General features: G+C 41.1%; 1 protein-coding gene across 4 annotated transcripts in view; it reads left to right on the forward strand.

Annotated features, from left to right (window-relative positions):
* Positions 1–23,935, forward strand: part of tub (TUB bipartite transcription factor) — a 113,348-nt gene that overhangs the window by 65,043 nt on the left and 24,370 nt on the right. For 3 of the 4 annotated variants that reach the window (XM_055201739.2, XM_055201733.2, XM_055201736.2), the window contains exons 2-4: positions 8,215–8,266; positions 17,932–18,094; positions 21,275–21,409. In XM_055201739.2, coding sequence (XP_055057714.2) covers positions 8,215–8,266; positions 17,932–18,094; positions 21,275–21,409 — 350 coding nt within the window. The remainder of the gene's footprint in view (positions 1–8,214; positions 8,267–17,931; positions 18,095–21,274; positions 21,410–23,935) is intronic. The other variant, XM_055201738.2, reaches the window with a different exon arrangement.

Below are 23,935 nucleotides of genomic sequence, written 5' to 3' on the forward strand. Positions count from 1 at the left end.
TGCGGCGACCACCTCCGTTCCCCTCTTCGGACCCCATCTCGGCAGCGCGGGGGAACCGGTCGTCAGCAGCTTCCCGTGAGATCGGGAGTTTAAGTGGCCAGTAAGCGGGCGACCTGGATTGGCAGAGGATCACTCTTCAGGAGACGGTGATTCGCTCCTTCCCCCGATAGAGGGTCGGGTGGAAAATTCTTGGTTTGCATATGATCCACCGGCTGTTTAGCCGGTGCCCACTAACCACACACAGAGTGCATTCCTCTTCCCTCTCCAGGTCTCCAGAGGATCGAGAGAGCCGTGAGCGGGCACACACCAGCTCACCCTACCTCTCCTCTATCGCCAGCGGGTGTTCTGAGGAGTCCGAGCCCTCCACTCAGGAGACCGGACCACCAGCAACCCCTTCGGTGTCTGCGTCCTCAGCTGAGGAGACCGGACGACCGTTTCCCTCAGCGGGCTCAGGTCAGTGTCACACACACACATACTGTGATGCTTATGCTGTCACGGCAGACGCACCGGCAGTCTCACCTGTCTCGCTTCGCTGCCCCACCGCGGGTACTTTGGTAGTGTCGTTAATTCTCCTCGTACGGTGCCTGGGTGCTTGGCTTCAGTTCCCAGCCCGTTTCGTTGGGTTTTACGCACGATCCGCCTCGGTTACGAAATACAATTACCGGCACAACCCCGAAATTCTCGGGCTTTCGTTTCACTATAGTGAAAGTATCCGATGCACATGTACTGCGTGCATAAGTCGATGTCCTGCTGGCGAAGGATTATCGAGCCGGTCCCTCTTACCGAGATGATGATATGATGATAGGTTTTTCCAGCCTTTATCTCATAGTACCCGAAAAACGCGGTGGGTTACGATCGATTTGATTTACGCCCGGCTCTACGGAGGTGGTCTTTTTGGATGATAACGCCGAGGCTCGTATTTCAATATTCAGATCGGTTGCAGCTTTAGACCTGTAAGACGTGTACTTTTGTGTCCATCTCCCCTCGCCTTAGACCGTTTTTTCGCTCTGCGTCGTGGGGTGGGCATATTAATATTAAGTACACCATTCGAGCTGTCTCTCTCTCTCCGTGTCTCCATGAAAGTGGTAGTCACGGCATTAAAATATCAGAGAGAGAGCGTTGTTCGCATTCTGCTTTATTTACGTTGACTTATAATAGCCCGTTCTTGGCAGACGTGCGCGAACACAGAGAGTTAATGCTTCGGCATCTCGCTCGTTTAAGTCATCAGGTCGACTGGGAAAGAGCAACTTTGCCCCGTGCAGAGGATCCTTTTTCTCAGTATGGAATTAGACTCGATCAACTAATTGGCGTGTTTTACAAGAGCGCGCAACTAGTCAGTTCTGACTTGCCTCGGTTTAATTCGAGGGAAGTACGCGGTCCCTCTGATACAATTTCAGAAGCTCCTGGACATATGACAGCATGCTGCAGCCGTGACACTGTTCGAGCTGCGTCATATGAGACCGCTTCAGTTTGGCTTTACGATCGAGTCTCGAGGAGAGCGTGGCGCACCGGCATACATTGTGTAAACACTACACCTGCGTGTCATTTAAATTTCCCCGTAGTAGACCCAGCATTTCTGATAGAACAAGATATGCCTCTGAGGGGTCTCCTGGCATTCTGTAGCATGCGATGCCCTAAGCACGGGATGTTCAGCCACGTATGACGGGCCTGCAGTCTGGGGTGTGCATAGCACCCCAACTGCCGCGAGCGGTGCGCTGTATATCTGGGACTTGTACGCTCCGCTATGGAGATGCGAGGGAAGGATGTATTTGTCGACACCGATAACTTTGCGACTGTTGCGTTATTTACCGTTAAGGCGGTTTTGCGCTCTCGTCACCTGTCGCATCTCGCTCGTCATCTCCTCTTTTGGAGTCAGAAGCATCTGAGGTCCCTTCGTGCCATTTACATCCCGGGATCGCTCAATACAGCGGTACGCGCTTCCGAGCTGCGCCCCCGGCGAATGGCGACTCCACCCCCAGACGGTCCAGCTAATTTGGAAGAAGTTCGGTTGTGCGTAGATAGATCTGTTTGCGTCGCCGGACGATACCCACTGTCGCCTTTTTTATTCACTAACCGAGGGCAGCCTCGGCGTGGATGCGTTGGCACACAGCTGACCGCGGGGGGTGCGTAAATACGCATTCCTTCCAGTGAGCTTTATTGCGCAGACACTGTGCAAAGTCAGGCAGGACGAGGAGAGCCTTTTATTAATCGTCCGTACTGGACGACCAAGAATTGGTTTCATAGTTAATGCTCCTCGCGACAGCCCTCCCTGGCCGATTCCCCTGAGGAAGGACTTTCTTTCTTAGGAAGGGGCACATTTGGCACTCGCGCCCCGACCTGTGGATATCCATGTACGGTCGTTGAGCGCGCGCAAGGTTTAGGTGATTTATCGCAAGCGGTATCTAACACCATCGACGCGGTTCGAGCACCGTCCACAGGACGGGCTTACGCGCTTAATGAAACCTTTTCGTCACCCGGTGCTCTTCGCAACGCGAGGACCCAGAGAATGCCCTTTAACATTATGCTTTATATCTTTAACATGGGTTAGATGGTAGGCTGTCCCTCCGCCATTAAAATTGATATCGCCGCTATTTCTGCTCATCACTCACTTATCTACGGCAGATCAGTTGGCCAGCATGATTTAATTATTACATTTTAAAGAGGCGCTCGCAGGCTAAAACCCTCGCGCCCTCCCTCTTTTTTCCTGAGACCTGTCCATGGTGCTGAAGCCTTTAGGTCTCCGATTTAGCCTTTGCAGTTTGCGAGTCTGAAGTTTTTATCAATGAAAGCTCTGACCCTGCTAGCATTGGCCTCCATGAAGAGAGTAGGAGATTTACATGCATTCTCTGTTGACGATTCGTGCTTTTAGTTTGGTCCTGCTGTCTCACTGAAGACCCAGACCAGGCTACGTGCCCAAAGTTCCCACCACTCCCTTCAGAGATAAGGTGGTGAGCTTGCAAGCGTTGCCTTTGGAGCAGGCAAACCCAACCGAGGCTTTGTTGTGCCCCGTACGCGCACTGCGATTCTACGTGGTCCGCACGCAAAGCTTCAGGACCTCAGACCAGCTCTTTGTTTGTTATGGTGGCCAGCAGAAAGGGAAAGCTGTCACTAAGCAGAGGATGTCTCATTGGATAGTTGATACTATCGCCCTGGCTTACAATTTGCAGGGCATTCCTTGCCCCCTTTAATTTGAGAGCGCACTCCACTCGGAGTGTTGCCTCATCTTGGGCATTAGCTCGTGGTTCCTCGCTAACAGACATCTGTAGAGCTGCTGGTTGGGCGACACCTAATACGTTCATTAGATTCTACAATGTTCGTATCGAGCCTGTATCCTCTCGTGTTCTGTCCTCACCAGGGAGGACACGGAGAGCAGACTCGCAAGTCGGCTTGCAGCCTCCGACTGAGGCTCCAAATTGAGTTTCAGTATGGAAGGCTAACAGAGCAAAAATGCGTAATGGTTTGATTTGCTCTCTCCACTGCCTTGACAGCCTTTGTTGCGGAGCATTGGCTGTCAGCCTTTCACTAGCTGTATTCTTACGAACCTACGTGTTTGGCCAGGGCCCCACATTGTGTCCCAACGGGTTCCTTTGTGAGTATTATTCCGTGGGGTTAATCCTACCAGCCCACGTTTCCCTTAGCAGAGCACTGCTTTGCTTACACAGCCACGGCTGTCATTTACCTCAACTACGGTTGACTTTCGCCCACCAATAGCCCTTTACGGGGCAGTGGCTTCCGCAGCGTCCCTATACCGCTCAGATAGGGCGCTTCCCAGTCGCTGGCACTACTGTGGGTTAAAGGAACATCTAGTGCCCGGCCTTCTGCCTTAAAACCTAATTCTCCTATCCTTAAGTGGAACCGGAGGGCTTTATGCAGACACTGGAAGAGGTCAGCCCCTAGTGGCGTTTTAGTAGGGTTTCCCAATTCGTCGGTCACGACGTGACGTCGTAGTGACCGACTGAAAGGGAACGTCTCGGTTACGGATGTAACCCTCGTTCCCTGAAGGAGGGAACGGAGACGTCACGTCCCGTCGCCACAGGTGCTGCCACCTGCTGTTTAGGCCGGTCACCTTCCGGCTTTCTCAGCGAACAGAAGCTGATTTCCCTATTTGCACGTGCGCCTTATATACGCACCTGGCGGGGCGGCGCCAGCATTATGCAAATATCTCAATGCCAAGTTCATTGGCGTTTTAGTAGTATTCGAAGCAGATTGGTCTCTCTAAGCGAGCTCCCAATTCCCAATTCGTCGGTCACGACGTGACGTCTCCGTTCCCTCCTTCAGGGAACGAGGGTTACATCCGTAACCGAGACGTTTTTGCCAAAAAGCTTGCATGCATTTATGGCACTTTTACATTGCATAGTACCCCACGGTTTGGTTTGGGTCAGCTTAATTATGGGAGCTTTTCCACTGGTTGCAGTACGTAGTACCCGATACTTTTTTAGTACCACCTTGGTCAGGGTTCCAAGTGATACCAAAACGTGATGCGAAAACACTGTAGATCACTGATTGGTCTGAGAGAATCGTCACTACCAGCATCATCGCTATAATATAAAAGATTAGCTTTACCTTTATGCTAGCTTGCGCTGTCTCGAGCAAACATGTTGTCATCTGTTCTTTGCTGTAAGTTCCCAAACTCCCTTTTAGCGATGAAAAACATCCTCAGGTTGTGAATCAGGAACACCATAATAGTTTTTTCCAGACGCGCACGTCCGCATATATGCGTAAATGCAACTTAAATGAGGCTCAGCTGAGCACGTCGACCGACGCCACGGGTGTTTGTAACATCTATTTGTGGTGGTCAATTTTAATTTTGTGCCGGACTGAGAATTAAATGAATGTATGGGAATGTACAACGACGCTCTCACATGATGTCACAGCAGTAGGCAGCACAAATATAACGACCCGCCTATAATCCCTCCCACTCCGAAGTGTTACTAAACTCTATGGAAAAGCTTACCAAGCCAAAGTGAGGTGCGCTGACTCGACCTGACCCAAACCAAACTGTGGGGTACTATGCAATGGAAAAACGCCATTAAAGGGTTTTGAAGCGAAAGACGGTCAAATTTGTTAAATACCATTGAAATGACTAAAGTGATGTTTGTGAAAATAAGACATTTCAATTACTGACTAATAACCCTTTTATTGCCATTAAAGTGAAATTAATAAACCTAAGACCCTGATAATTTTTTTTTCAAGAAAACATGTCGGACACATCTAGAGGGTATTGCATCTGAACTCTTCAATTTCAGTTAATAATGATGTACCTGATGAAAAATTTATGTTTTGTTTCGACTATGAGTAACAACGTTTTCCAACACGCATGCTGTGGTCCCACTAGACTTTTTGTTCCATTGACTGCCATTGATACGCATGAGTTTGCTGCTGACTGGAAATGCAAGCTTATGTGAAAAAAAGTGTGATGAACTCTAACCTGTAAATTTGTGTCAAGTGAAAATGTGACAAGTAGATGATTGATACGTATGCTGTACGAACTGTAACCTTTTTGGGTGAAGGAAACGTTGAAGTAAAAAGCACAATCGGATTTTCTCCAATAACAACAAAAGTGCAAGCGGTGCAAGCACATTGGAATCCATGATGTGTGAATAAACACTTTAGTGCATCATATCCGGTTGCAGCCCATATACACATTGGTCTGCGTACAAACGGTGCATGAATAAGTCAAGTGTGACGGTGACATTATAAAGTAAACCCACATGCTTTCACACACATACACACTCAGAGTGAATTGTCACTGTCATCAGTGAAGCTTGACTATGAGAGAGAGATATTAGAGCGCACATTCAGGCAACTGTCAGAAGATATCAATTTATCTCCCATCCCTAATTTAATGAGATTGTTGACCCACATTATTACAGCTCTGTTTATGTCATTATCTGCCAGTATGATGAGAGCTGACACCCTTGACTGGGAACGCTACACGACGTGCGCATAAACATTTGTGTGTTTTAGCTACCAAAGGTTAATAAATGTGTGCGAATGAGTTTGACTCTGTATCCTCGGGTTTAAGATTGTGTAAAAGCACTCAGTACTGTAGGTCTGTATTTGTGAATGTTTGTGTGTGAGCATGTATTTTCATGCGCATGTCATGAAAGTGGGTGTCAATATTATGGGCAGTCTATAGAGAGAAAAATATCTCAGGTTTAAATAGGACAGGAGAGTTTTGTGCACAAGGGTGCACGAATCATTGTTGAGGGAGAATAAGAGAAGCTGTACTTTAACAGATCTGAAAAAAGAAAAGATGCTTTTAGATCAACATGACTTAAATGCCGATCTGAGCTGCAGTACTAGTTTGGTCCTAGTCTAGCTAATGGACCAGCTTAGTCATGCTAGTCAGATGTTTTCTCACTGGTTTTGTAAGCTTGTCTTTCAGGGAATTGCAAAGATGTCTTGAGACATCACACCTCTCACAAAAACAAAGCCCTGCTGTTGTTTAACCAATCATGTTTTTACAATGGGATTCAATTTAGCAGTGATTCAATGGTTACCTTATAACACAAATATACATTGTAATACTACTTTTTTGGCCATTTAATTTAGAGTCTTGCTTGCCCTTTTTGTGATTTTTAGGTAGCCCAAGCTTTTGATTCAGGGCAGAGAAGCTGTACTTGATGTTGACGTGTGGAGACTGTTGAAATGGAGAATGCCCTTTTAATGCTTGAAATAAATACAAAGACTGAATGAGCATAGGATCTGTCTATTAGTTATTTACAGAAAATAGTTCATGTTAATCAGATTATTGACTGCTGTGTCACTTTGCACAGTAAGCCTCAGATAGAAATGTTTTCACAGCTGCAAGAAAATGTTTCCTGCATTTGACCTTCATGTTTTTATGCACAGTGCATAACAAAAAATGGTCTGTCACTTTAAAAATATGAATGAATCACAAACAAAAGAGAGATGATGCGAAGACATTTCAGGTAGTCTCGAAAGATTTTACGCAGCATGTCACCTTGTTTTGTTTAGACAGAGATAGTTGATCAGAACATTTCTATCATAATCTTTCTATCCTCATGTTTTTGTTAGCTTTTCTTCTAAATTGTGAAGGACCTGACTGCAAACTGCATGCTATATATGCTATTACGCTTCACAGATTACAAAACCCTCAGAGTACAAACCCTTTTCCACACCAGCGCTGATCTTTCACACTTCTGCTCTCTCACGTGACCCATTATATCCACAGAGGAAGCCCTCCATTGCCATTTAATTACCACGGCTTTTGGCTTGCCAATAACAAGCAGAACAAATGCATAAGGGGCTCTGGAGTGAATGTGTCATAGCTGATTAAAGGGAATGAAAGGATGGACAGACAAATCACACACCGATACAGGACCTGAAGGAAGTCAGTGAGTCAGTTGCATGATTAAAACAGCAGCAGCAGCATCTCTCTCTCTCTCCTTTGAAAATAATATGGTATTTACCCATTGTATTTATATATGATTCTGCCCTTATCTTTGAGGCTGTTGAATAGAAGATCTCATTATGTTCTAGTACTGGAGTCATTGTCGACATCAGGGAAGATTAATTGACGGATTTTTGTGTTTGTTATTTTGCTGTGAGATTTATATGTGTTTTATGTAAAGAAATAGTTAACCGAAATATATAAGTTCTCTCAAAATGGACTGTCATGCTATTGCAGGTGTACAGCCACTACAGGTTTCCCTATAATCATAATTTCTACATGTATTATAACTATTTCAGTCTAGTGTCTGTTGAATTCCAACAAAAGCAAACCTTAGAAATTTCAATAAAGTCGCGCAAAAGCAATTTAAAAGACTGATAGCATGATAGGACCAAGCGGCAACCTTCTGGTCTCTTTCGTGAATGCAACACAGCAGTGACTTCAACTGAAATTCATTGACTGGTCACTAGAGACAGGTTTAATCCCGTAGACCCTCATGTTAAAATGTCCAAGAAAAAATATGTTTACAACCTGGTGCAAAAAGAGTTTGTCTATATAGCTAATTTTGCCCATAATGACAACTGTAAGGTTGGTGACTTAAGGGGATCACACACCGGCCACGGAGCTCAGCGCCGCGTCGAGTCGTGTCTAGGACAACTCGGAGGTATTGTTAACCGGAAGTGCACATTAAATAGCGCGAGCTTGAGTGCCAGGTGGTGCTGGTTGGTACTTGGATTCAGAAGGACAATTTTTTTTCGTGAGGACTCCGCATTAATCTTGTTTTTGTCCTTCCGCAGCACCCTGGATGATGAGGGTACTAACCTGCGACAACAGAAGCTGGACAGACAGGTGAGTTGCTGAATAGAAACCTGAGGAAAAAGATGATTGACTGAAATAGAAACCGGTTTGGTATGTACAAGTTCACTTTGCATCAACTTCACTTTGTTATGCGCCAAGACTGCTTCCATCTTCCATCATCTCTTTTTCTCATTGGATATTGGATATCTCTGTAACGTCTATAACTTCTGACGCTAAGTAATGAAATGACATTATGTTAAAAAACATTTAGTATGCACATGCCTTAATAATGTGTTTAACTATCTTGCCTTTTATACCGCCGAGAGATGACGTCACACATGACGGCGAAACTAGAAAGGTATAAATGGAAGGTCAAACCGAGCATAGAGCGAGCACTACAGACATCAAGAGTTATGGCAATGGGATGCAGTGGTATAACATAAAATAGTGACTGCACACTCACTTGCAAAATAATTTTTTGTCCCCAACGTTTCGGCATATAGTCTTCGTCAAGGTATGTTTTCGCTCAGAGTGAAGCGAGCTTAAATACAGCCATACACAGGTGCATACAGTTACTCTCAATTAGAATCAGTTGATCAAACTAAAAAACACAGAATCTTTTTTAAAGACATGATAAGAGTAAATACAAGAACAATGACATTATACAAACATCACCAAATATGAAACTCAAAGTACATTCATAAAAAACAGCTCAGATCAAAGTCAACATTTAGACCATAAGGAACAAGAGTTCTTAATGTATGTATCCAATATGCTTTGCATCTAAGTAGAATACAGTCAAGATCACCACCTCTCCTCGGTTTTTAATGAGATGCAGTGGCTCATTCCCTATCTCAGGGAACAGAGGTTATAGACGAAACCAAGATGTTCCTTTTGGAGGGAACTCACAGCTGCATCTCAGGGAATGAAATGTTGTGTCCGTCCAGGTGTGACGGTGTTATGCACAGGACATGAGAACCTGAGATCCATGTGAGGACAAGAGGTCCACACTATAATACCTCATAAAAGTATGCAGGGTAGACCCCCCTGGGCCTTTGTTAGAAGGTCCCAGAGGAATCTCCCATGTCTGACCTGCCAGTAGGGCTAGGAGGTCCATAAACCATATTCGGGTCAGCCAAAACAGGGCTATCAATCAGTAGGAGAGATATCTCTTCTCGTCAAACCTACTCTAGAACTCCCAGAAGCAGAGCGACAGGGGTAAACATGTACAGACGTCACAGTGGCTACGCCTGTACCATGACGTCCAGAGCGAGTGGAGCTAGATATGTCAGAGAAAACCATAGGGGACAATTGGTAATCTCTTGAGAAGCAAATAGGTAGATTTCCGCTTGACCGTATCTGATCCATATTTGCTCCACCACCTTGGGGTGTAGTCTCCATTGCCCTGGCCTCAGCCCCTGTCTTGTTACAATGTCTGCTCTCACTTTCTGAGCTCCTGGAATATACTGTATATCACTCTGAGCTATAATAATTTCCCTTAGGCCCAAAGGAGAACCTGATGTACCTGTCTGCATATAGGGCGAGACCTCAGGCCTCCTTTGTGATTTATGTACGAGACCACCAATGTATTATCTGTCCCTACCAGAACATGATGGTCTGGCTTAGCGAGCGGCCTTCCACTATCGCGCCCCAACCTGTAAGGGGTGGATCCATCATAACTATTTTCCTGTGACATAGCGCCCCCAGGGTCAGACCCTGGTTGAGAAACCAGGGTTTTCTCCATATAGTTAGGGAACAAAGTCATCTGCGCATAACCATGATCATCCGGAATAGGTTCCCCCTTGCTTTTTAGCCACCACTGAAGAGGTCTCATATGTAGCAGGCCATGCTTGTGTTTATACATGCAGAAAATGGTTTGTTCTATGATTTTGTCACTTTAACATGCAAATCAGGGATAAAAGGAAGTCCCAGACGCTGAGGTTGAACTCTAATTTGCTCGCTGTTTTTATTTGCGGTTTCTCAGCCGGCCATTCAGTATTTAATCTCTCTACTGCATGAGTCACAACCCTTTAATAACTCCTCATAACCGGGGGAGAGAGATAGCATTTCTCCCAAATCTCCCGCATCAATACTCACAACAATATTGCATTAGGCTCCCAGTCGGGGAAGGAGAAGCCATAGTGTGGGCTTCTAAATCCTTGCCGAAAGCGGCGAATAAACCAGCCGTCTCAAGTCCCTCAGCTATACCGTCTGCAAACCCCATGATCGGAGACGCCGTGCTGCCTTAGCAAACACAGGTCCAGAGCCACAAGAAACGCTAACATTGCCTGACTCGTCAAACAATGTTGCCCCAGAGTGTTTTCAGAAAGAGAAGCTCACATTGCATGCAGACACCCTCCTTAAGGGCTACCTGGGCATGCTCCGCCCACAAGCATTGTACACAGAGCTCGCGTGTGTCCCTGTCTGTGATAAAGTGAAGACAGAGAACAACACAACGTCTAAACTTTTTGTTCAACATACTAGTGCTAAATTCTCCTAAAGTTAATACACAAAACGAGCCTGGTTAAAACTAGACCATCCTCAGTAGTAACTGAGTTATGGTCTGGCAAAGCTTCATAGACAAATCATTTCCAAAGGGGCGTCACCAACGGACTTCTCTCAAGTTCCTCTGTGTCCAATCGGATAGACCTAAAACCAATCACTACTTGCAGAGCAAATCTAAATTAGCCAGAAGTTGTCTGGGTTTTCCCAGGCTAACGCACAACACTTTTTGGACAACTTGGTATGACACAGACAAGGCACATGTAACATAGAGCGCTTCACTGAAATCAAAGAAGCTAGTATGCTGTTTGACCACCTTATTTATACCTTCTGGTTCGCATGGGTGACATCATCTTCCGGCGCTAAAAACGTCAAGATAGTTAAGTACATTATTCAGGCGTGTGTACGCTGATCGCGTTTCCCCATAGTGTCATTTCATGACGCAGCGTTGAGTTCCCACGAAAGGAAACATTCACTACGAAGGTCTGCATCACTAATAGAGTTCCCATTATTTCTTTGTCTTGTGTTATTTTAAAGGGATTCATGCAGATAGCTATGATTTTCCAGTTAGCCGAATTTGTTTCTCTGTGGTCTTCATTATTCTTGTGGTTTGCATTGGCCATGTGCTTAATTCATTGATTTTAATCACAGGGGATTGCAAAGAGGGGCAGATTGGTTATTTGGAAACATTCCGAGTTATTGGACAGCTTATGTTAGTTATTCACAATTCTTCTTCTTAAAAAACAAAACAAAATATAAAAACTTGAAAGACTTAGTTTTTCTGTGTGACAATGATATTTTTTGGAGATTTTTTTTTTAGGACGAATTTCATTAAAAATGTTTTTTTCCCAGATACACTGTGATATGTAAAGGATAAAGACACAATTCTGAGTAGTATGTATTATTAAAAACAAACCCTTTAATTTACAACAAATTAATAAAAATCTATTTTACTTTACAATCTGACATAATTATGTAACTTTACTGAAACACTTTATACTTGCAAGAGCCAAATCTCAGACATGTACCACTAGATTCTGCAAAAATGCCTTAGGGTGTTTTTTATGTTTTCATAGATATATTCTCAAGTCTTCATGTTTCTATGCATCTGTAGTTTTTTAAGAGATCTGCCTGAGGGTGCTTTGCATCTGCTTATCTGCTGCTGTGTTGTAAACACCCGTCATTATTGCAGCTGGATAGAAAGACAAGCATCATTTGCTCCACGTTTTCACTCAAGCCAATAGACTTTGCCCACAGCACTCGTGTGCTCTTTAATGAAGCTCCTACTCTCTTTGGAAAACCTCAAGACCAAATTACCATGTTTATTGCTTGTCTGCTTTGCATAAAAAACCTTTAAGGAGCCGAGCCGAAAATGGTTGAGCAACAGCTTAGCCAAACTCTTTGTACTCTTTATGCCTCTGGACTCTTTATGACCACTCAGTTTTAATGAATTTTATGGCACAACGTAGGCATGCATCTATTTTAGAGCTATGCGTCTTAATGTTCGTGAAAATGTTATGGCTTGTATTGCAACACTGTTGAGCATTAGCTCTGAGAACAGAGGAACACAAGCACAGACTGTGAGCGTGTTTAGGCAACGTGTTTCTGAATTTTTTTTACAAAAACATCAATGTGGAGAGGCCCTACACAAAAGCATGTTTTCCCAAGCATCACGGTATCTGCAATACAGCACGCTTTAAATAGAAACCCCTAGTGAGATGCAATCATAGGAATATAAAGCATTATTATTCACTGTCATGATTTCAAAAGATAGAATAACAACACTGACACATTGTGGTTATCAAGAGAATGGATTTTAACCCATTTTGTTTCATTTTATGTCTCTATTAATATGAAATGGGGTTTATTTTTGTCTTCAGTTCCTTCATAATAAAGAATTTTATAGGAACCAATGGCAAATGTTTTTGCTTGCATAATCTGTGATATTTGTATGCATGCTAGAATAATAATGTAGTATTTTCATTTTGTTTCATCATTTACCTAATCTCGTGTTGTTACAAACCTGTATAAATTTCTTTGTTCTGATGAACACAATGGAAAATATTTTGAAGATTGTTTGTAACCAAATCGTTCATGAGCCCCATTCACTTCCATGGTTATTTTGGGTATTTGATGTAATACAATGTGTTAGCGTGGTTTATTTTCCACATACCGTACATTATTGTTTCTCCTCTATACCCTGCCTCCCTGAAACGTGTTGATTTCGTACAAAGCTCAATGTTCTGGAAAGCGCAGTGTCCTCTGATTGGCGAGCTAACCAGAAAATTGTGATTGACCTAAATACCTTTGTCGTCACCCGGAAATGTGACACTACTTACCATGTTTGGAAGATTAGCTACTCGTCTTTACTATGCTATCAATGCAAGGTGTGGGAATATACAGTTGAAAGGAAGAGTACGTTAACCCTTTGGGCTTACTTGGATTTCTTCATAAATTGGTTATAAAATGTGTTCTGATCTTCATCTAAGTCACAACAATAGAGAAACACAGTCTGCTTAAACTAATACCGCACAAACATTATACGTTTTTTATGTTTTTATTGAACACAACATGTAAACATTCATAGTGCAGGGTGGAAAAAGTATGTGAACCTTTGGGTTTAATAACTGGTTGACCCTCATTTGGCAGCAATAACCTCAACCAAACGTTTCCTATAGTTGCAGATCAGACCTGCACAACGGTCAGGAGAAATTTTGGACCATTCCTCTTTACAAAAGTGTTTCAGTTCAGCAATATTCTTGGGATGTCTGGTGTGAATCGGTCTCTTGAGGTCATGCCTCAGCATCTCAATCGGGTTGAGGTCAGGACTCTGACTGGGCCACTCCAGAAGGCGTATTTTCTTCTGTTGAAGCCATTCTGTTGTTGATTTACTTCTATGCTTTGGGTCGTTGTCCTGTTGCATCGTCCATCCTCTGTTAAGCTTAAGTTGGCGGACAGATGGTCTTACGTTTTCCTGCAAACTGTCTTGATAATCTTTGGAATTCATTTTTCCATCGATGACAGTAATCCGTCCAGGGCCTGAGGCAGCAAAGCAGCCCCAAACATGATGGCCCCTCCACCATATTTCACAGTTGGGATGAGGTTTTGATGTTGGTGTGCTGTGCCTTTTGTTCTCCACACATAGCATTGTGTGTTCTTTCCAAACAACTCAATTTTGGTTTCATCTGTGCTCAAAATGTTTTGCCAGTAGTGCTGTGGAACATCCAGGTGCTCTTTTTCAAACTTCAAACGTGCTGCAATGTTTTTTTGGACAGCAGTGGCTTCCTCCGTGGTGTCCTCCCATGAAGTTCATTCTTGTTTAATGTTTTACTTATTGCAGATTTGTCAACAAAAATGTTAGCATGTGCCAGAGATTTCTGTAAGTCTTTAGCTGACACTCTAGGATTCTTCTTCACCTCATTGAGCATTCTGCGCTGTGCTCTTGCAGTCATCTTTACAGGACGACCACGTCTAGGGAGTGTAGCAACAGTGCTGAACTTTCTCCATTTGTAGACAATCTGTCTTACCATGGACACATGGACATCAAGGCTTTTAGAGATACTTTTGTAGCCCTTTCCAGCTTTATGTAAGTCAACAATTCTTGATCGTAGGTCTTCTGAGAGCTCTTTTGTGCGAGGCATGGTTCACATCAGACAATGCTTCTTCAGAACAGCAAACTCAAAACTGGTGTGTGTTTTTTATCGGACAGGGCAGCTTTAATCAACACATCCAATCTCATCACATTGATTGGACCCCAGGTTGGCTGACTCCTGGCTCCAATTAGCTCTTGGAGAAGTCATTAGCCTAGGATTTCACATACTTTTTCCACCCTGCACTATGAATGTTTACTTGTTGTGTTCAATAAAAACATGAAAACGTATAATGTTTGTGCGGTATTAGTTTAAGCAGACTGTGTTTCTCTATTGTTGTGACTTAGATGAAGATCAGAACACATTTTATGACCAATTTATGAAGAAATCCAAGTAAGCCCAAAGGGTTCACATACTTTTTCTTTCAACTGTACCTCACAATACGATACAATACATGGCTCACAGTAATAATGTTATCACGGTGTGACGATTCTTTGGTAATCGATGTATTGCTTGCTAATCCTATGATGATACATCACTTTGTCTCCATAATAACTGCATTACTTTAGCCTGACTAAAACTAGACCAATCTCGGAGAGAATGAGACGTGGACTGGGAACCACATGCTCATTTTCTCATATTTGAGGGGTGGTTTACGAATGCCCAGATACATTTATTGGGCGCTACGAATGTCTATCAAATGCCTCTGTACGTAGCTCAAAGCCAATCATTTCAATTATACCAGATGACGTATCTACAGCGACATCAATTCAAGCGTCAACAACTTTTATCGGTACGTGTGCACACAGCTGAAAGCTATGCAATTAAACCGGTAGCTGCGTATTGATATTGAAAAGCAACACAACTTAGTGGCACTGTGACAACCACAGTACAGGCATAATGACAATATGATATTAATAAATACCACTTACCATTTATAAGTAAATGGGCTTCGTTGACGACGATGCCTAGCAGGTTGGTCCTATAAAACTCTGTGGCTATCATGTCTTGCCATATCCAAACATCCTTCTTGGATATGAAATTGTTTAATACCAAAAGTTTTTTTTTTGCGTTCAAAACTACTTAGAACACTATCTAAGGCTGCATCAAAAAGTAATTTCGCATCTGCTGCCATGTTGGATAAACAAAAATGCTTTGGTGTGTCGCATAGACGTCGTCAGCGTCTTGCTGCCCCTCCCCTTCCTGCAGTGGTGGACAGTAACGAAGTATATGTAATTCGTTACTGTACTTAAGTAGTTTTTTCACGTATCTGTACTTTACTCAAGTACTTTTATTTTGGGAGACTTTTACTTTTACTTTACTACATTTTAAAGTCAAATATCTTGCTTTTTACTCCACTACATTTTAAAAAATCGTTCGTTCCTTTTTATTTATCAGTGGATAAAAAACGTAACTGGGCAAACTAAAGCTGCACAAAAAAACTAAGATGCACACGTGATGCGTCAAACCACCAATCAGGGTACAGCATGCGCTTGTTTTGGTTGCCGTGCTGTTTCACGTAAGCTACGTGAGTCACGCGAGTGCAGCAGCCAGCCAATGCATCGTTTGGAGAATGAAACTGCATTCAAAAACAACGGAGGAGATAACTGACCCGTCACAACAACAATGGCCTTATTTACGCGCGTTTTTTTAAGTCCTTGAATAAAAGAACGAGTCCTTCGTGTCTTCTCTGCCTGCCTTAAAACTGTGCTATTTTGTTTTAAAAGAATACTCTTTCAAATCTAAGGAAACGCGTAGCCATTTTTATTCTGGTTATATTTTTAAATGAGCAATCTTAACAGTAGCTTGCAGAAAACTGTTAATTGTGTTGCTAAAGTATATACGACGTTATCATGAATGAACTTTTAAGCTATGCAGGCTGAAGCTAGTTTTAGCCGTATAGTTAGCTGTTTCACTTAAGTTCATTGTATTTGAAGCTCAGTGCTCTGTTATTTTGAAATGACAATTAATCACTATCAACACTGTTGTAAAATATAAATGACATTTTATAGCCATGCAGTGTATGATGCTTAAACAGGCAGGTGGATTGGAGTGCTCCCTATTAACTGAGATTGTTATTAATATTTTCAAAAGTTTTGCTTCCAAAATATATAAATACATTTAATTATGTATTACATATGACATGCTAAACCACATGAAACGTTTCAGAAATTATATTCTGTAAGGCTTGTTTTATCTGTCAAAGAAAGGGAGACTGATTTCTAGATAACATTATGTATTTAATGTTTTGAAAACTATTGTGAACCTGTGCTTAATTCAAGTTTTTATTACACTTAAACTGTTAAATTATTTAACAAATAAATCTTGAAATGAGACTTACTGCTCTCAAATCCTATTATTTCATTTGATGCTAAAGGAAATTTTTTGTTTTTAAGGTTTTAGGCTTATGATAATTTTAATAGACATCAGTGTCTGATTTATTAATGTCCTTCTATTAATTGACTGGTTAGCCAAGAGAGTTATTTCACATAATTTGAGTTTTGTGACAAAAATGATACGGCCATAATAAATCACAGTACTTTTGTACTTAAGTACATTTTGAGGCAGATACTTTTGTACTTTTACTCAAGTAAAAATTTTAAGCAAGTACTTCTACTTTTACTTGAGTAATATTTTACCCTGGGTATCTTTACTTTTACTCAAGTACACGATTTGTGTAATTCGTCCACCACTGCCTTCCTGTGATATATAAAATATTGATATCAATTCTCGTATCGCCAGAGACAGACAACGGTACATCCCATATTAATGTATTGTCGCACCCCTACTCAATGTGTGTTTGTTGTAATCCAAAAATTGATTTAAGTTGATAACGATAGCTCGCGTCATCTTTTACTTTGGGATTTGTACCTTTTGCATATCGTACTTATACACACTTACACACCAAAGGAAATGTAAAACCGTGAATAGAATAATACTTGCTCTTTAATATTTAATGTCCATTCATACACAGAAGTATCCTCCTGTTAAATTGTTGAGATTATGATATTCAATTGTTTATTTCTATGAATATGCAATCAAAATACACATTATTTATCTGAAGACATTACAACAAAAGCATGAGTTACAAGGGTTGGTCTTCACCCTGTGCCACTATATTGTATAATGAATTATATTGTAGCAGTAGCACAGAAGCAATAGTGTGTGTATAAAAGGCCCCTAATGATAACACGCCTTGTGCATGTTGTTTGCCTTGGGGAGTTTTTGTTGGACAAAATAGGAATTCGGTCAGTGCCTTGATTTAGACTGCAACCACTAGTGACAGTTCTCTGAAATACATTTTTGTGCCAGTTATTTGTGCTCACATTTCATTTCTTTAATGTCACATTTTCTCTGTTATAATCAAAAAAATATGTCATAAGAGATGTAGTTACATTAATTATGTGGTTTGAGTTTCTATTTCATTACATTCACATAAGTTTTTGGGTTTCTCAAATTCCATTATTTATTCCATCTTAGTTAATGGAACATTTCTGTAATCTATGATCATGATGATGTATTGCACTAACTATCACGCACCAGGGTGTCAGTCTGTTTTGACGTACTGCAGTATCTGGCATTAAATTATAATTTGTTGTGTACTAAAGATCTGTGTGTTTGCAGCGAGCCCTTCTGGAACAGAAACAGAAGAAGAAACGTCAGGAGCCTCTGATGGTGCAGTCTAATCTAGATGGGCGATCCCGAGTGCGCAGGACCCGGCAGTCAGAAGAGCAGGCTCCCCTCGTGGAGAGCTACCTTAGCGGCAACAGCAGCACCATCTATCACGGTACAAAATGCCACACGGCCTTCATAATGATCCTACATCAGGCGATCCTGATAATGTCATAAGATCAAATGTGAAAGCATTAAAGCTGATCACACATTGTACTGAATATCAGAACAAAAAAAGCAAAGCCACTCGGCCAATCACATTAGAGAATAGGAACCGACTGTTGTATAAAATACTAAAACTGAGTTGCAACGATATTCTGGCTCACAAAGCCTGGCGATTGTAAAGGGAAATGCTTGTTTGCTGATTGTTCAGCAAACAATGCTGCCATTCTTCAGGTTTGCCAGCGGCACTGGCTTGAGTTACTCTATTGATCTCTGTCCCAAACTGCTCACTGTTGGATAAACCCTCCCTACAGTGTTAGCGCAGGCCACACTCATCTTTATAAAGATATTTGCTGGTGTCAGAGCTCTTGACTTGTTTTAAATGATCTGTGCAAATATTATTCTGTGTCACATTATCATGACGTATTTCTGTTTGCCATTAGAGATGATGGTAAAACAGCACAGGCAATAAAGAATTATTGTTGGTTTGTAGATCCATATTAATGTGTTTAACAACAGATTGATCTTCATGTACACTACCATGAGCTCATAACAAAACTATATTTGGTTTTTCTTTCTTTCTTTTCCTTCTGTTTTTTGGTGCCCATCTGCTTGCATGATAGTGTAATTCATCATCATATAAAAATCTTTATATGATTGTTTTGGATTATACAGTTTTCTTTTACTAATATTGAGTATTTCAGAAAGAAGTGTAAGAACCAGTGTAAGAATGTTACAAAATGTATACGAATTCGTAAACTCCTTTTTCTTATAGGTGACAGCCTACAAAATGTGTAAATCTTCATACTGTAATCGTATTATGCATTTCGTGCTGATTACAACATTCCAGATTCCTCTTGACCCTAAATTCAGTTGTTGAAAGAGTGGAATATCTGTGGATACTAGCAGTACATTGTATAATGAATAATTTATAGTGTTTTCCTCAGAGTCCCAGGAAAGAGGGATTATCCTTGGCTTTAGTCCACCCTGAGCTTCAGTCTTTGAGTTACAATTGACTATTATTTTCTGCATGTTACTTTATCCTCTGTACATCATGTTTGTCAGTTCCATTTGATGTTTTCTCGGTGTCTCAACGCTTGAATCGTTAAACAGTTCTTTTAACCCCTTAACTGTCACCTCCACTCAAAAAGGTAATATTCACTGTCAAATCAGTATAACTCATTATTATAAGTATAAGCATAATCTTGGTCTGGAGTTGTGTTAAAGTATTAGTCCATTTTCTTAAAAAAATCCAGATCATTTACCCACCACAATGTCATCAAAAATGTTGATGTCTTTCTTTGTTCAGTCGAGACGAAATTCTGTTTTTTGAGAAAAACATTCCAAGATTTTTCTCATTTTAATGGACTTTAATGGACCCCAAAGCCTTAACACTTAACTCAGCACTTAAAGAAACACGCCCAGATTTTGGGAATTTAGCTTATTCACCGTATCCCCTAGAGTTAGGTAAGTCCATACATACCTTTATCTTTATAACCTTTATAGCCCCCACTAGCTTAGCTTAGCACAAATTCTGGAAGTGAATGGCTCCAGCTAGCAAACTGAGTTAAGTGTTAAGTGTTGCGGTCCATTAAAAGGAGACAAATCCTGGAATGTTTCCTCAAAAAACATAATTTCTTCTCAACTGAACAAGGAAGGATATCAACATTTTGGATGACATGGTGGTAAGTAAATTATCTGGACTAATCCTTTAATATTAAATACAAAATACTGTAGTTATAGCAGTACATTTATTTTAATAAACAACATTTTTTATATTTTTTATTAAAAATCTATAAAATTTAAATGTTTCACACAAAAGTAAATCACATCTTTAGTAGATTTACCAACAATGGCCACTATGTGTCATTGGTTTGTTGCATACTCTTGTCACAAATTGATACATTACTGTCATTGCATTATTATTAGTGCAAAAAGATATGCTTTCCAACTATAAATATTTTGTCAAGATTATTTTAGAGTACGACATCAGTGTTATAAATATGTAGGTGGGCCCATGATATTTTACAAAATGACTCTCACTACATCATTCATTTTGCAAAAATTTGATAAATATGAAGACTACACCCGTAGAGTTTTCCAATGATATATAGTTTGTCAAGATTATTTTCATTTTAGAATAAGCTATTATTGATTTATTAGTTATGTAATAAATCCCCTATGTGCCATGGGGTGGTTAAATAAATATATTTTCCATGACTAAACCATTCATCACTTGTCCTTTATTTTATCTGACAGGCATTTATTTTCAAATCTTTAAGCTGCAGCATGGATGAGATTCATTCCTGAGTACACTGTGAAGCTTTATGCATTTGTTTCATTTGTTTCCTAAAGAAAGCACAACAGTTCCTTGAAAATAACATTGACAAGGGAATATTTTACTCAAACAATTCAGTTGGTATTGACACTGTTTATGCCATTTCAAACCTGTATGGAGTTTTTTCTTATGGACCAAAAATTGTTTCATAAATTCTACCTCTTTTTATACAAACAACAGTATAGTAGCCTAGACTCCCATGGACCACTAGCTAAACATCTGATGCATAATGCACACAAAACACAATTTCTGTTGAATTTTACAGAATTTTATGGAAACGTGTGTTCTTTAACAGTCCACGTGTAGCTATGCTTCATAAGGCTAGGAATATAGCACTGGACTGCTTTTATCAGACATTTTTTTGAATATTTAAAGAACTGTCATGATAATTTGGTGCACCACAGAAAAATAATGGCATACAGGTTTGATATGAGTAAAAGATGACAGTTTTTTAGGTCTTGTTGTAAGTCATTGCTTTGAAAAGACCAGACTGTGAAAAGGAATGAATGTGCCTTAAAGCTTTCATTTCACAGTTGCTCTGACAGCTGCTGTATACCCTTCAATTAATATTGCATTCTGTGTTGGAGTCGTAGTTTTCATTTTGTGCTTGCGGCCATTTCAAGTGTGAACACCGAATAACGTCTGCTTTGTGAAGGCCATATCTTTGCTAACTTTCTTGCCTCTCCTTCATTCATTTTAACCCTTCTCTTTATTGTCCTCTCTTTCCTTTGTTTATTCTCTCACTCTGTCTTCTCTGCACCTGTTCTCCGTCGGCTCCCATACCTCCTCATTTAGTGCAAGAAGCGGAGCAGGAAGAGGTTAAAGCTGTAGCGGAGGTTCAGGCCCCCCGCTCGGCAAAAAAAACCAAGCCGCCTACCTCCACTCCTCAGACTGGCAGCGCCAAGAAGGAGAAAAAGGCCAAGCAGAAAGGTCAGCTGAGAAGCCCGTTAACAGCCAGGCTCAGCATGTGCACGAAAATCTGTCTGTGTGTCTGTGTGAGGGATGTTTGTGTCATCCAGCGATTCGGTTTGTGGTATTGTCAGCATTACTTATAAAAACATTTTCACGGGATATTCACATGTGTCATTCATGACAGTCTGGAAACGTTTTGGGGCAATGCAGACAGGCAGATGTGCCCACAGCTTATATTATTTTTTTTCCTGCAATGGATGAATTCTTTTTGCTTTTCTATTCTTTCTCACTTGGTTGTTTCTATATCTGTCCATCTTTTTCTGTCAGCACAGTCTTTTTGACATATTCATCAAAGTTTGCATTGTGGGTTTTGTCAGCCGATGTGTACAGTGACAACACAATGCTGTCAGCTTTTTTTTTTAAATGTTGCTAAATAGTTATTTTATGTCTTAGATTGTGACATTGTGTTCTAATCAGATTATGTGGCTTCAGTCTGGATTTCACAGGCAGTGTCACAATTTCTTCCAGGTCTGTGATAGTTTTGAGGACATGTACAAAATTAACAATCTTTTGAACCCATTTATCCAATAAAATATTTTCTACAATGAGAACGTCCCTTCTGCCAAAATAATCTGACAAGTAGGATATTATTCATTACTGTGACATAGAGCAAATGCTACCCACTTCAATGGACAAAGTAGAGCATGTCAGTTTTGAGGCAGAATGCAGATGTGTAAAGTACTTGACTAATTTTACTTGATAACTGTACTTAATTCACCTTGACATCTGCCCAACATTGGGTATTGAAGTGAAAATCCAACGTCAAAATCAGACATTGATCCGATGTCAAGACCCAACGTTGGTTTGACGTCAAAACCAAACTTTGGTCTTACGTCAAGACCAAACTTTGGCCTGACGTCAAAACCAAACTTTGGCCTGACGTCATAATCCAACATTGATCCGACATCAAAATCCGACGTTGATCCGACGTCAAAATTTTACGTTGCTCCGACGTCAGGATCCGATGTTTATCCAACGTCAAAATTCGACGCTGATCCGACGTCAGGATCCAACGTTGATCCAACATCAAAATACAATGTCAAAATCCGACGTTGATCTGATGTCAAGATCCGACGTTGACCCGACATCAAGATCCAACATTGATCCGACGTCAGGATCCGACGTTGATCCGTTGTCAAAATCCAACGTTGATCCAACATCAAAATCCAACGGTGATCTGACGTCAAAATCCAAAGTTGATCCGCGTCAAAATCTGACGTTGATCCAATGTCAGTGTCCGACGTTGATCTGACATCAAAATCTAACGTTCATCTGACATCAAAATCCAATGTCAAAATCCGCCGTTGATCCGACGTCAAAATCTGACGTTGATTCGACGTCAAAATCAAACATTGTTTTGAACTGAAAATTGAACACAATTGGATACAGCAAACTGACAACATACAGTAAATGTTTTTCCAGCATAAGTCTGTGGACATTTATTATGAAATTTCTGCCGGTCTTAAATAGTCTTACACCCAGTACTTGTACTTCCAATTGAGTGACATTTTTGAGTACTTTTTACTGGCAGAACATAAAAATGCATGAAATGATTTTCTTTGGTCAGACATGCACGGTAATAATTTTATGTGAAAGATTATCAGCAGGACAGCACTTAGAGTTAATTTGCTTTTAAATTTGAAAAATAAATAAATGAACATTATGAAGTTAAAGCTCATTATTAGAGTTTAATAGCAAATACTGCAAATTGCCATCTTTCGTGTGGTGTATTTGTTTAAGATACCGCGGCTATCCATAATCTCTTCATGTTCTTCGTACTGCGTTTTTGTATTTCACTTCCCCTCCTTTGAACTCTTCTCTCTGTGATCTGTCAGCGTGTTGAGGATTTTCAAGACTTCCTCAGCCACCGACAACATGGTGCACGGCCTTAATGAACACACCCCTAGAGAGAGACAGAAACGATGCACCGCTGCCAATCCTTTCTCAAAGAACACAGAAAACCTCTAATGCTGCTTATAGGAACAGCTGCTGTCAGCCTGCTAAGAGCTGTGCTGAGATGACCTATTGCAGCCTTCATCAAACAAGACATAAACATTCTTAAATTAGAGAAATGTTGCCTCTCTGTCATTGTAATGGCCTGGCTATTGCTGTAGAAACAGAGTAGAGCTCAATAGTCAAATAGCTATGGCGCTAATAGTAATGCTTAAGAATGAAGAAGAGGTTTTTGCATTTGACCAAACACGGGACATGGTTATTAACTAGACAACAGTGCAATGAAAAGAATAAAGAGAAGTTGAAATAGGTGACACTAGCTTTGTTTCCATCACCATGATTTTATGCGCATTTTTCCTGATTCGCCTGCTAACCTGTACGTTGTGATTGGCCTGAATACCTCTGACATCAGCCGGAAATGTGACGCACTTACCATGTTTGAAAGATTTGGTCACAATGCAATGCTGACAGCAGTTAACTTACAGGCTGTGAGTCCAAGCGGGAGGAATTATGATAATGTTGTGTCTACAT

Source organism: Misgurnus anguillicaudatus, chromosome 21, assembly GCF_027580225.2.
Source record: "Misgurnus anguillicaudatus chromosome 21, ASM2758022v2, whole genome shotgun sequence".
Classification (NCBI taxonomy): Eukaryota; Metazoa; Chordata; class Actinopteri; order Cypriniformes; family Cobitidae; genus Misgurnus; species Misgurnus anguillicaudatus.